The following is a 13,047-nucleotide window of genomic DNA, read 5'->3' on the forward strand; positions in this document are numbered from 1 at the left end:
CCTAAATGTATTGCATGAATTTATCTCGATATATAAATTTCAATTAATATGTGTCAGCCTCAACTTAATGCAAAACACTCTTTCACACCGTCGATATTTCTTCTCCCACTGGAGACACGGGAAGACACACACACGCACACACACACACAAACAAACACACACACCTACCGACGTATCCAGGCCAATGCAGTCATAAATGCAATCAAACATGTCAAAACATAGACATTTTCTATAAATAGCCGACCAACGTTTGCAGGGAGAAAAACTGACGCACATTTAATGCTCAGGGATATGAAGCTCCACAACTTGAGGAACTCGGTTGCTAAGCGGTTAGTTTCAGATGCTTCAGTAAGCTCGAAATACATCAGAGGATTCACACAGGAGAGAAGGGCGTATCTCCAGCGCACACACACTTGGGAGAAGCCATACCATTGGCCTACGTACATTTCACCTCCGTCTTATGCAAGGTTTTTGTGCGCAGCAAGCTTTATAAATGAGGCCCCTGGGCAAGCGCAGCGACTCAGCAAAAAAAAGAAAAAGTGACCAAACTTTGTCATGTAGGGGGCCACAAAATATCGTCCGGCGGGCCGCGAGTTTGAAAGCACTGGCTTAGAGGGAAGGACACGTTGTTGCTCTTTTGTGTCGAAATAGAATTATTGCGCTTACCTCGCATGTCATGTTGGGATAAGGTCATTTTGCGCTGGTGTTCGTTGAGTGTCCTACCGGGCCAACCACTTGAGCTTTGAGTCTAGGGAGGAGGGTGCTGGAGGAGATGTCCCTCTCCAAAACTGTGAATCTTTGTCAGAAGTACGCATTTTAAACCCTCTGTCAATGTTACATACATTGAAAGAGTTTCTTTCACGTGTACAAATACACAATGCCTCCCTTTATGCAAATAATGTATCAAAACAATAATTTTTCCTTTTTTTCTCTGTCTGCAGAAGACTGCGATGCCTTTGTAGACCGTGGCACTCAGTGTGGCGCCACCTCAGAGATTCTGGGTGTGGTCGCCCCTGGCTCCTCCCACTGGTCCAGTCGCTGCGAGGAATTGGTGGTTAGCAAAATAAAGAATATGTTGCCATTTTTGCACTTGTAATTAGTTAATCTCGTTTTAGCCTACACTCAGATGTGAACTCATTCTTGCATGCGAGGGTCTTGAATCAAAAAAAACAATACGCAGGCAAGACATTGAGATTGCAGGGCGTGCCAATCTGCGACCGAACCAGCCTGGCAGTGTGAAAACGCCTAATCTGTCGGTAGTGGGGATTGACAGCTATTCTGTGAAAATGAAAGAATATGTCTTGTGTGTGTTTCCTTCTTTATGTGGAAAGCAGCAGACCCCAGACACCATTTCAATCAAGCTTGAAGAGGATATTGGTGGAGGCCTGCCCGCCGTAGGTTAGTAATACACATTGCATCTATGCAAGAAAACAACCTTGATAAACTGAGAATGTACTTGATTCTACCTGCGCTAAAAAGCCTGGTCCTCTTTGGAAAAGCATCATGACCAGCGCCCTGCTAAAACACAAGTTCAACTTGGGAGTTGCATTTCGAAGATGGAATCAGTCAAGAGCCCAGAAGGGTTTGACAGATGCCACATGAGCTGGTTTATCATTCTGAAACATCAATGAATTCATAATGCATGAATGTTAGCTGATCAGCTTAGAGCAGGGGTCTCAAACTCAATTTGCCTGGGGGCCGCTGGAGGTAGAGTCTGGGTGAGGCTGGGCCGCATCAAGTATGCCACAATAAAGTACAAATATGCAGTCTTCTCAAGCTTTGCTATTAACGGTTCTGCAACATGAATGCATTTTTTAACATGAACGGCTCTTTAAAACATGAACCTCCTTCAGAACATGAAGTGTCCTTCTGAACATGTGGCTTTTCTTGCCTACTCCTCCTGATCACTGCTGCTCTTCATCTGTTCATAATTTTAACACGAAAAGAGAAAAAAATAAAATAGAAAAAAAGCCAGAGGCGTGCAGATGATTGCGGCAGAGAAACTGATTTGTTTAAACTTCCAGGGTCGAATATTTTTGAGAAGAGATGCATGTAATAATTTCCTAAATGTATTACATGATTTTATCTCGATATATAAATTTCAATTAATATGTGTCAGCCTCAACTTGATACAAAACACTCTTTCACACCGTCGATATTTCTTCTCCCACTGGACACACGGGAAGACACGCACGCACACACACACACACACACACACACACCTACCGACATATCCAGGCCAATGCAGTTATAAAATGCAATCAAACATGTCAAAACATAGACATTTTCTATAAATAGCCGACCAACGTTTGCAGTGAGAAAAACTGACGCACATTTCATGCTCAGGGATATGAAGCTCCACAACTTGAGGAATTCGGTTGCTAAGCGGTTAGTTTCAGATGCTTCAGTAAGCTCGAAATACATCATAGGAGTCACACAGGAGAGAAGGGCGTATCTCCAGCGCACACACACTTGGGAGAAGCCATACCATTGGCCTACGTACATTTCACCTCCGTCTTATGCAAGTTTTTTGTGCGCAGCAAGCTTTATAAATGAGGCCCCTGGGCAAGCGCAGCGACTCAGCAAAAAAAAGAAAAAGTGACCAAACTTTGTCATGTAGGGGGCCACAAAATATCGTCCGGCGGGCCGCGAGTTTGAAAGCACTGGCTTAGAGGGAAGGACACGTTGTTGCTCTTTTGTGTCGAAATAGAATTATTGTGCTTACCTCGCATGTCATATTGTGATCAGGTCATTTTGCGCTGGTGTTCGTTGAGTGTCCTTAACCTGGCCAACCACTTGAGCTTTGAGTCTAGGGAGGAGGGTGCTGGAGGAGATGTCCCTCTCTAAAACTGTGAATCTTTGTCAGAAGTACGCATTTTAAACCCTCTGTCAATGTTACATACATTGAAAGAGTTTCTTTCATGTGTACAAATACACAATGCCTCCCTTTATGCAAATAATGTATCAAAACAATTAATTTTTCCTTTTTTTCTCTGTCTGCAGAAGACTGCGATGCCTTTGTCGACCGTGGCACTCAGTGTGGCGCCACCTCAGAGATTCTGGGTGTGATCGCCCCTGGCTCCTCCCACTGGTCCAGTCGCTGCGAGGAATTGGTGGTTAGCAAAATAAAGAATATGTTGCCATTTTTGCACTTGTAATTAGTTAATCTCGTTTTAGCCTACACTCAGATGTGAACTCATTCTTGCATGCGAGGGTCTTGAATCAAAAAAAACAATACGCAGGCAAGACATTGAGATTGCAGGGCGTGCCAATCTGCGACCGAACCAGCCTGGCAGTGTGAAAACGCCTAATCTGTTGGTAGTGGGGATTGACAGCTATTCTGTGAAAATGAAAGAATATGTCTTGTGTGTGTTTCCTTCTTTATGTGGAAAGCAGCAGACCCCAGACACCATTTCAATCAAGCTTGAAGAGGATATTGGTGGAGGCCTGCCCGCCGTAGGTTAGTAATACACATTGCATCTATGCAAGAAAACAACCTTGATAAACTGAGAATGTACTTGATTCTACCTGCGCTAAAAAGCCTGGTCCTCTTTGGAAAAGCATCATGACCAGCGCCCTGCTAAAACACAAGTTAAACTTGGGAGTTGCATTTCGAAGATGGAATCAGTCAAGAGCCCAGAAGGGTTTGACAGATGCCACATGAGCTGGTTTAACATTCTCAAACATCAATGAATTCATAATGCATGAATGTTAGCTGATCAGCTTAGAGCAGGGGTCTCAAACTCAATTTGCCTGGGGGCCGCTGGAGGTAGAGTCTGGGTGAGGCTGGGCCGCATCAAGTATGCCACAATAAAGTACAAATATGCAGTCTTCTCAAGCTTTGCTATTAACGGTTCTGCAACATGAATGCATTTTTGAACATGAACGGCTCTTTAAAACATGAACCTCCTTCAGAACATGAACTGTCCTTCTGAACATATGGCTTTTCTTGCCTACTCCTCCTGATCGCTGCTGCTCTTCACCTGTTCATCATTTTAGCACGAAAAAACAAGAAAAAAAAAAGCCCTAGGCGCGCAGATGATTACGGCAGAGAAACTGATTTGTTTAAACTTCCAGGGTCGAATATATTTGAGAAGAGATGCATGTAATAATTTCCTAAATGTAATAGAATTATTGCGCTTGCCTCGCATGTCATATTGTGATCAGGTCATTTTGCGCTGGTGTTCGTTGGGTGTCCTTAACCTGGCCAACCACTTGAGCTTTGAGTCTAGGGAGGAGGGTGCTGAAGGAGATGTCCCTCTCCAAAACTGTGAATCTTTGTCAGAAGTACACATTTGAAACCCTCTGTCAATGTTACATACATTTAAAGAGTTTTTTTTCACGTGTACAAATACACAATGCCTCCCTTTATGCAAATAATGTATCAAAACAATACATTTTTCTTTTTTTTCTCTGTCTGCAGAAGACTGCGATGCCTTTGTAGACCGTGGCACTCAGTGTGGCGCCACCTCAGAGATTCTGGGTGTGATCGCCCCCGGCTCCTCCCACTGGTCCAGTCGCTGCGAGGAATTGGTGGTTAGCAAAATAAAGAATATGTTGCCATTTTTGCAATTGTAAATAGTTAATCGCGTTTTAGCCTACACTCAGATGTGAACTCATTCTTGCATGCGAGGGTCATGAATCAACAAAAAAAAATACGCAGGCAAGACATTGAAATTGCAGGGCGTGCCAAGCCGTGTGATGAAAGAATATGTCTTGTGTGTGTTTCCTTCTTTATGTGGAAAGCAGCAGACCCCAGGCACCATTTCAATCAAGCTTGAAGAGGATATTGGTGGAGGCATGACCACCGTAGGTTAGTAATACACATTGCATCTATGCAAGAAAACAACATAAACTGCGAATGTACTCGATTCTGCCTTCTCAGCAGGAGCCTTTAACCCTTGACCATCCAAAGGGCGACAAGGAAAATGCATAATCAACAAATAGAAGTTAGAATGTCCAAATATAAATCTTCCAATACACAAGTGTGTACAAAGTACATACTGTATACCTTTGTGAAAATTCTTAATTAAAAACATTACTTTCTCTCGTTTGTTTTCCTCTCTGAAGAAGACAATGACATTAGAGACTGCAGCACGCAGCGCGGCGCCATCTCGGAGAGTCTGCGCGTGGACGCCCCTGGCTCCTCCCACATGTCAAGTCACAGCGGGGAGCTGCGCATCCTGTGCGTCTACGGACAAGGGGAGGGCCCACTGGCGGTGGACGGTCATGACACCCTCTTTGCCGCGTCAGAACTGGAGGCCTTGAGCTCGCTGTCCGCTGACCACAGCGTGGCCAAGAGCCTGAACTGCAGCGTGAGGCTCGTCCGCCTCGAGGACCTGACTGGGCATCAGAGCTGCCGCAAGGGCTTGTGTGGAAAGGTTATTTCCAACAATGTCAATATGATCGTCCACATGAGTACTCGCATCGGCAAGAAGCCCTACAAGTGTGACCAATGCACAAAGCGCTTCAGTCTGAAAGGCCCCCTGAAGATCCACATGAGGACTCACTCCGGGGAGAAGCCCTACAAGTGTGACCAATGCACGAAGTGCTTCAGTCATGGCCCCACCCTGAAGTTACACATGACTACTCACACCGGCAAGAAGCCCTACAGGTGTGACCAATGCACGAAGGGCTTCAGTCTGAAAGGCCGCCTGAATGTCCACATGAGAACTCACTCCGGCGAGAAGCCCTACAAGTGTGACCATTGCACGAAGTGCTTCAGTCTGAAAAGCAACCTGAATATCCACATGAGAACTCACTCCGGCGAGAAGGCCTACAAGTGTGACCAATGCATGAAGTGCTTCAGTCAGAAAGGCCAGCTGAATATCCACATGAGGACTCACACTGGGGAGAAGCCCTACAGGTGCGAGCAATGCCCGAAGCGCTTCAGTCAAGGCCGCGCCCTGAAGTTCCACATGTCGACTCATTTTGGGGAGATGCCCTACAGGTGTGATCAATGCACGAAGAGCTTCCAACGGAAATGCTACCTGAAGATCCACCTGAGGACTCACTCCGGTGAGAAGCCCTACAAGTGTGACCAATGCATGAAGTGCTTCAGTCAGAAAGGCGAGATGAATATCCACATGAGGATTCACTCTGAGGAAAATCCCTACAGGTGTGACCAATGCCCGAAGCGCTTCACTCACGGTCGCTTCCTGAAGTACCACATGTGGACTCACACCGGTGAGAAGCCCTACAGGTGTGACCAATGCACGAAGTGCTTCCAACGGAAATGCGACCTGGAGATCCACATGAGGACTCACTCTGAGGAGAAGCCCTGCGTGTGTCTGCAGTGCAACGCCTGCTACAGCGACCCAAGCAGTTTGCGTTTGCACTTGCTCAAAGCACACTTTGACACGGGGTAACAGGACTCTTTGATTGAGACCTCCGTCCTGTATTGGTTGAAATTACTGCTTTAGTTTTTCTTTTCATCACGATTAAACACTTTCAACTTTTGATTCGCTTTCTGATTTTATTAATTGATGTCTGTGTTGAATAACTTATTTCTAGGACACTTCTGACAGCAAAATATTTGATTTAATGTAGAGCTTGATCAGGGGAAGATACAGGCAGCAAAGTTACCAAGCATACAGTCAATGAGACGATGGGTGTACATGATTCTTATAGGTAACGTTCACATCGTGGGTAAATACAAAGGAAACAAAGGTCAGGGGGAGGGGCCTTCGTGGAGTTTAGGATTGGCCAGAGGAGAGACCAAGTTAAATTGCAATTCACAATATGGGTGAAGTGGACATGGCTGCAAGACAGTTAAAGGAATCTACACAACAAAGAAGTCTGGATTGGCCTCAGTATCAAACTTGGTGCCCACAGTTGCAAATGCAAACTATCTTAGCACATTTTAATCAGAGAGGACGGGAGGTATCTCTTGGTCCTTGGAGAATGCATAGAAATTGATTGAAATTGACTAATCATTCAAACGGTTCATATAATTGGTATATTAAAGTTATGCTTGACATTGCCACAACATTGTCATTACCGTTATCTTTGTTATTACAAAAAGCCTGCAATGTTCACTTGTGAAATAGACTGCGATTGAACCCCACATTTTACATGATTGCGTTCATTCCACTTACCTTTCCATTCTGTGCGCTTAATGCTAACTACCTTGGATGGATTGTCTCATAATAGGCGATAATGGTTGAAGATGATCCATTTTAAAAGGTCCCTGGTTAAATGTCTAGATCTCAGTGATGCTCAGTTTATGCCGGTCCTTCCTCTAGAATGCAGCATTATTCTAACGGGACAAAGTCAGAAGATTCCTATTATTGGTCACCCTTCACTCTCTGTTTGCAGCGGCGGCTGGTGATCCAATTCGTGGGTGGGGTGCAGTAATGGACGGGGGTCCTCCCCAAGAAAATATAGAATTGGTTTCTGGGATGCCCACTAGCTAAAAATGTATTCTGATTCATAGCCTACATCCTGACTTGCAGGGCCTGGACAAGCTTACACTGTTTTCACTTTCATTCCACTAGCCATTGCTATTTGACCCATGGTTGTTATTCTGATATTGAGGCATATCATGATCAATGTCCTATAGTGTTTTACCGGAGTCTCAAGGTCAATTTCAAATGCTGTTTGGGGCCGTTGTATCATTTTATTGTATCACAATAAAATGTACCACTGTATCAAAACTAAAAAGAACCTTCAGAAAAAAATAATGAATTGTTATGAGCTGCTGCAGTGAATTTCTGTTTTTCTTTTCTTGTTCGATGGTTTCGGTTAATCTGTTCAAATATTGTGTTATTGTTTGGTCCAAAAAGCTTTGATTTCTTTTAACATACGATCTGAACATCATCATCATCATAATAAAAAAATATATATCATTTGAACTGTATTATTTATTGTTTAGGATTTTTTTAATGCTCGTTTTTGTTAGAATTATTTTTAACCATGTTCAATAAAAAAAAAGGAAGTTACGGGAAAGGTTACCTCCCCTTTCTCTTATTTTGCCCGCCCAGATTATTTGTCCCGACCAACTATGAGAAAATGGGTTATGACGTGTACATATAGTTTTTTCCTTGGGAGACACCGTGGCTTGCAAACGAGCGAAGCAGCGCAGTTGCTCAGTGTTTTGATGTACAAATGATGTACAAAACTCGAAAAAGTAAGTTAACTAATGCCATATCATTGTGTAGCTTTACTGTATATGGTTTCCTTGTTAGCATTATAATGTTGCATTAGCATTAGCGCTACTGCTAACAGCCAAGTTGCTATCGATAACTTAAAGGTCAATTGCATCAGTTATGTGTGAACCATGGACCTATTAAAGAAAGGAAAGCGGACTGTGCACCTCAGCAAGTAAGGGGCATCACACGAGAATGGGCACAATTCAACAAAGGGGGTACAGGCACTGATCTCTAATGCTTGGATACCAAGGGAATGCAATGTTTAACAATGTCTGCTCACCATAAAACAAACGAATACAACTGTATTTTACCGGCCACTGGACCGCAGTAGTTCTAGCGTTTTACTGATGAGATCATTTATGACCTGTCAAACTCACCCTAAATACATATGGTGCGTTCTAGGCATCCCGTGTTTTCACACCCTTCTACCTCATGTACTCCCTTTTTTAGCGAGTAGGGTCTGTCTGCGTCCTGCAAGACGGAGGCGTAACTTGTAGTGGGCGGAACTTGTACTAGGAGGCATTACTTTTCTAAATCGCGGTCCACGCAAGATCTTTCTATTTTCGCGGTAAAAAAAAAAGCCTTATAAATCACGGTTCACCTTGAAGTCGGATTTTCAGATGTTCCTGTCGGTAAGTAAAAAGAAGTGGATTAACAAGAATGTTTTTTTTTGTTTTTACAAGCTTAATAAACTCTAAACTAGGGCAGACTACTTGTGGTTGTGATACAGTTTAACATTCTTTACAAAATGTTCGAACGCTTAGGCCTACTGTTTTAACGTTGGAAGAAAACCCAGCTTTCGGCACCTCAGTGAAGTTAGTTCGATGCACATGTTTGAGATGCACACTGAACAGTCACAAAATACTCTGTACTGTACAGGCTAGTAGATGTTGCTTGTTGCTTTCTGCCCCGAGTTTGCACAGTGCAATAGTGATGACGTACCTGAGAAATCCATGTATTGAAGACCGGCAAATATATATAAAATGAAGGCTTGTAATGTGATCGCTATAATATGAAGGCTTTTTCATAACTATCCCCCTGTTAGTGACATTGTTCTTGTCTTCTTTCTATCAGTAATATTTATTTTAATTCATTGTTTTCTATCTCATGCAGGACCTTGAAAACATGCAGCAAGCAATCAATAACAATATGTATTCAATACAATTCTTTGAATTATTAATCTGCTGTCTTTTTTTAAAGGGATAAAGTAGGCTAAACTTAAGCAGGTTCCCCACGTTAAACTGCTATATGCATTACATTTCATTGTAATAGGCTTCTTTTCTTAAATGCGTCTGATTCAGGGATGGCAGTTTCAAGTAAGGCTATGATTAAGCTAATCAAGAGCATATCAAGATTAAGCTAATCAAGAGCATATTTTTAAATGAGCGGGTCGGGTGCACTATTTTTATATGAGGCCAAATATTTGAGGTCCGAGTTGCGGTCATTTATGTACCCGCGCACCACTGATGCATACAGATCACTTCCGCGATTTAGAAAGTACTTGACACGCCTCGGATTAAAAGTTACGCCTCGGATTAAAAGTTACGCCTCCTACTACAAGTTACGCCTCCTACAAGTTACGCCCCCGACTTCAAGTTACGCCTCCTACTGCAAGTTACGCCTCCGTCATGCAGGACGAAGACAAATACTATTGCTTTTAGCTGGTTATTTATGGGCAAAAAAGTGTACCTTGAACGCACTATTATAGGCATGTTTTCCCCTTCACACCTGATTAAATCCAAGGGTTATTAGCAGATTTCTGCAGAGCTTGATGTCATGGTATTGAGTTGATGAGATGAACTATAAAATATGTAAACAAATCAAGGAAGTGAGGCAAGGCAAGGCAACTTTATTTATGTAGCACTTTTCATACACAATGCAGACTCAAAGTGCTTCACATATAAACATTGTCATACAATTAAATAAAATAATAGGTAAGTAAAAGAAAAACATATGCAAAAAATAGAAAGTTAAAAAGGCATTTTAGTATTAAATAGAAAATAAAGGCAAAGTTAAAAAAGCTTTTTAGAAAGTGCAATGTATTTAAGATTTAGCAGAAAGCTATAGCAAACATAAAAGTCTTCAGTCTTGTTTTAAAGGTGCTCAGAGTTGGGGCAAGTCTTGAATCCTCTGGGAGTTTATTCCAGCTATTTGTTGCGTAGTAACTAAATCCTCAGAGCTTCTTAGTGGTCTAAAAGGCTGATGTAGTGGAAGCATATCAGTTAAATATTTTGGGCCCAAACCATGTAGGGATTTATAGGTAAGCAACATGATTTTAAAATCAATTCTCTGACCTACAGGAAGCCAATGTAACGATTTCAGAATTGGTGTAATAAGATCAAATTTTTTGGTCTTTGATAGAACTCTAGCAGCAGCATTCTGACTTTATGTAATATCATTTAATAGAACTCATTTTAAGTATTAGGCTAATGTAATTCACTAAACATGCTTATCTTATATCTTCTTACAAATTGCACCTGGACTATATGCAATGTAAAAAATTGAGTACTGATTTTACTTTGTTCTCTCTACGCAGGCCAGCTCATCAAGTGCTTACATTCAGCAGCTTCTTTCAAGGGATGTTGCCTGCCAGACAGAACACCTGGATACGCATATTTGTAGGCACACAGCTATCCTTAAAGTCTTTGCAACCCCATTTTAAAAGTGAAGGTGTGTACTTTCCTCGTTGAGTATTTTTTTTCTTTGATGTAGTAGACTCTAGGCAGCATAGATTCTAGGCTGATGCTAGATTCTATCTGCGCTAAAAGGCCTGGTCCTCTTTTGAAAAGCATCATGAGCAGCGCCCTGCTAAAACACGAGTCAAACTTGGGAGTTGCATTTCAATGATGGAATCAGTCAAGAGCCCAGAAGGGTTTCAAGACCGATGCCACATGAACTGGATTATCATCCTCAAAAATCACTGAATTCATAATGCATGAATGTTAGCTGATCAGCTTAGAGGGAAGGACACGTTGTTGCTTTTAAGTGTCGAAATAGAATTATTGCGCTTGCTTCGCATGTCATGTTGTGCTCAGATCATTTTGCGCTGGTGTTCGTTGATTGCCTTAACCTGGCCAACCACTTGAGCTTTGAGTCTAGGGAGGAGGGTGTTGGAGGATTACGTCCCTCTCCAAAACTGTGAATCTTTGTCAGCAGTACACATTTTAAACTCACTGTGTCAATGTTTCATGCATTTAAAGAGTTTCTTTCACTTGTACAGATGCAAAAAGCCTCCCTTTATGCAAATAATGTATCAAAACAATTACTTTTTCCTTTTTTTCTCCCTCTGCAGAAGACTGCGATGCCTTTGGAGACCGTAGCACTCGGCGCGGCGCCACCTCAGAGAGTCTGGGTGGGGACGCTCCTGGCTCCTCCCACATGTCCAGTCACAGCGAGGAACTGGTGGTTAGCAGAATAAAGAATATGTTGGCATTTTTGCACTTGAAAATAGTTAATTGCGTTTTAGCCTACATTCAGATGTGAACTCATTCTTGCATGCGAGGGTCTTGAATCAAAAAAAGTAATACGCAGGCAAGACATTGAAATTGCAGGGCGTGCCAAGCGGCGACCGAACCAGCTTGGCAGAGTAAAAACGCCCAATCTGTCGGTAGTGGGGATTGACATCTATTCTGTGAAAATGAAAGAATATGTCTTGTGTGTGTTTCCTTCTTTATGTGGAAAGCAGCGGACCCCCGACACCATTTCAATCAAGGTTGAAGAGGATATTGGTGGAGGCTTGCCCGCCGTAGGTTAGTAATACACATTGCATCTATGCAAGAAAACAACCTTGATCAACTGAGAATGGACTCGATTCTGCCTGCGCTAAAAAGCCTGGTCCTCTTTTGAAAACCATCATGACAAGCGCCCTGCTAAAACACAAGTCAAACTTGGGAGTTGCATTTCAAAGATGGAATCAGTCAAGAGCCCAGAAGGGTTTCAAGATAGATGCCACGTTGTGCCACACGTTGTTGCTTTTCAGTGTCAAAATGGAATTATTGTGCTTGCCTCGCTTGTCATGTTGTGCTCAGATCATTTTGCTCTGGTGTTCGTTGAGTGTCCTTAACCTGGCCAACCACTTGAGCTTTGAGTCTAGGGAGGAGGGTGCTGGAGGAGACGTCCCTCTCCGAAACTGTGAATCTTTGTCAGCAGTACACATTTTAAACCCTCTGCGTCAATGCTGAATACATTTAAAGAGTTTCTTTCACTTGTACAAATACACAATGCCTCCCTTTATGCAAATAATGTATCAAAACAATTACTTTTTCCTTTTTTTTCTCCCTCTGCAGAAGACTGCAATGCCTTTGGAGAACGTAGCACTCTGCGCAACGCCAACTCAGAGATTCTGGGTGTGGACGCCCCTGGCTCCTCCCACATGTCCAGTCACAGCGAGGAGCTGAAGATTCTGAGTGTCTACGGAAAAGGGGAGGGCCCACTGGCGGTGGACGGCCATGACACCCTCTCCACCACGTCAGAAGTGGAGGCCCTGAACTCGCTGTCTGCGGACCACAGCGTGGCCAAGAGCCTGGAGCGAGGCGAGCGGCTGGTCTGCCGCGAGGAGCTGAGTGTGCGGGTAGGAAATCATCTTATCATTCACCATCCAAAAGAGAGGCTTCCTCTGTTACAACTCTAAAAATAACCCATAGAAAGCCCACACCTTTATGATTCAGTAAACGCTTTTACACTGCCAAGTATGCCCGTCTTATGCCCAACTTTTCCCCTGTGTGATCCGCGCGTTTACACTGAGCGAGGTAATTTACGGGCTTTATTTCGCACCCCTATTAACCCTCTCTGACCCTACACATATTGGTGGCTTCATTTTGATGTAAATGCGATAAGACAGCTTTGCGGTTCTAGGGGAGAGGCTTGGGTAGAGGTGTTGCTGCATTGTCTCTACAAC

General features: G+C 43.2%; 1 protein-coding gene, 1 long non-coding RNA gene and 1 pseudogene across 5 annotated transcripts in view; all 3 read left to right on the forward strand.

Annotated features, from left to right (window-relative positions):
• Window positions 1-4,957, forward strand: part of LOC115542374 (uncharacterized) — a 31,313-nt gene extending 26,356 nt beyond the window's left edge. For 2 of the 4 annotated variants that reach the window (XM_030354638.1, XM_030354634.1), the window contains exons 5-10: window positions 942-1,054; window positions 1,332-1,398; window positions 3,004-3,116; window positions 3,397-3,460; window positions 4,424-4,536; window positions 4,747-4,957. In XM_030354638.1, coding sequence (XP_030210498.1) covers window positions 942-1,054; window positions 1,332-1,398; window positions 3,004-3,116; window positions 3,397-3,460; window positions 4,424-4,536; window positions 4,747-4,818 — 542 coding nt within the window. In that variant the 3' untranslated portion in view covers window positions 4,819-4,957. The remainder of the gene's footprint in view (window positions 1-941; window positions 1,055-1,331; window positions 1,399-3,003; window positions 3,117-3,396; window positions 3,461-4,423; window positions 4,537-4,746) is intronic. The other 2 variants (XM_030354636.1, XM_030354635.1) reach the window with 2 other exon arrangements.
• A 119-nt stretch (window positions 4,958-5,076) lies between these two features.
• Window positions 5,077-13,047, forward strand: part of LOC115541759 (zinc finger protein 62 homolog) — a 29,279-nt pseudogene continuing 21,308 nt past the window's right edge.
• On the forward strand, window positions 8,010-11,516 carry LOC115542420 (uncharacterized). The gene is made up of 3 exons (XR_003976532.1): window positions 8,010-8,128; window positions 10,687-10,820; window positions 11,443-11,516. It is a non-coding gene; the product is annotated as an uncharacterized LOC115542420 (long non-coding RNA).

Source organism: Gadus morhua, chromosome 4 (assembly GCF_902167405.1).
Source record: "Gadus morhua chromosome 4, gadMor3.0, whole genome shotgun sequence".
NCBI lineage: Eukaryota > Metazoa > Chordata > Actinopteri > Gadiformes > Gadidae > Gadus > Gadus morhua.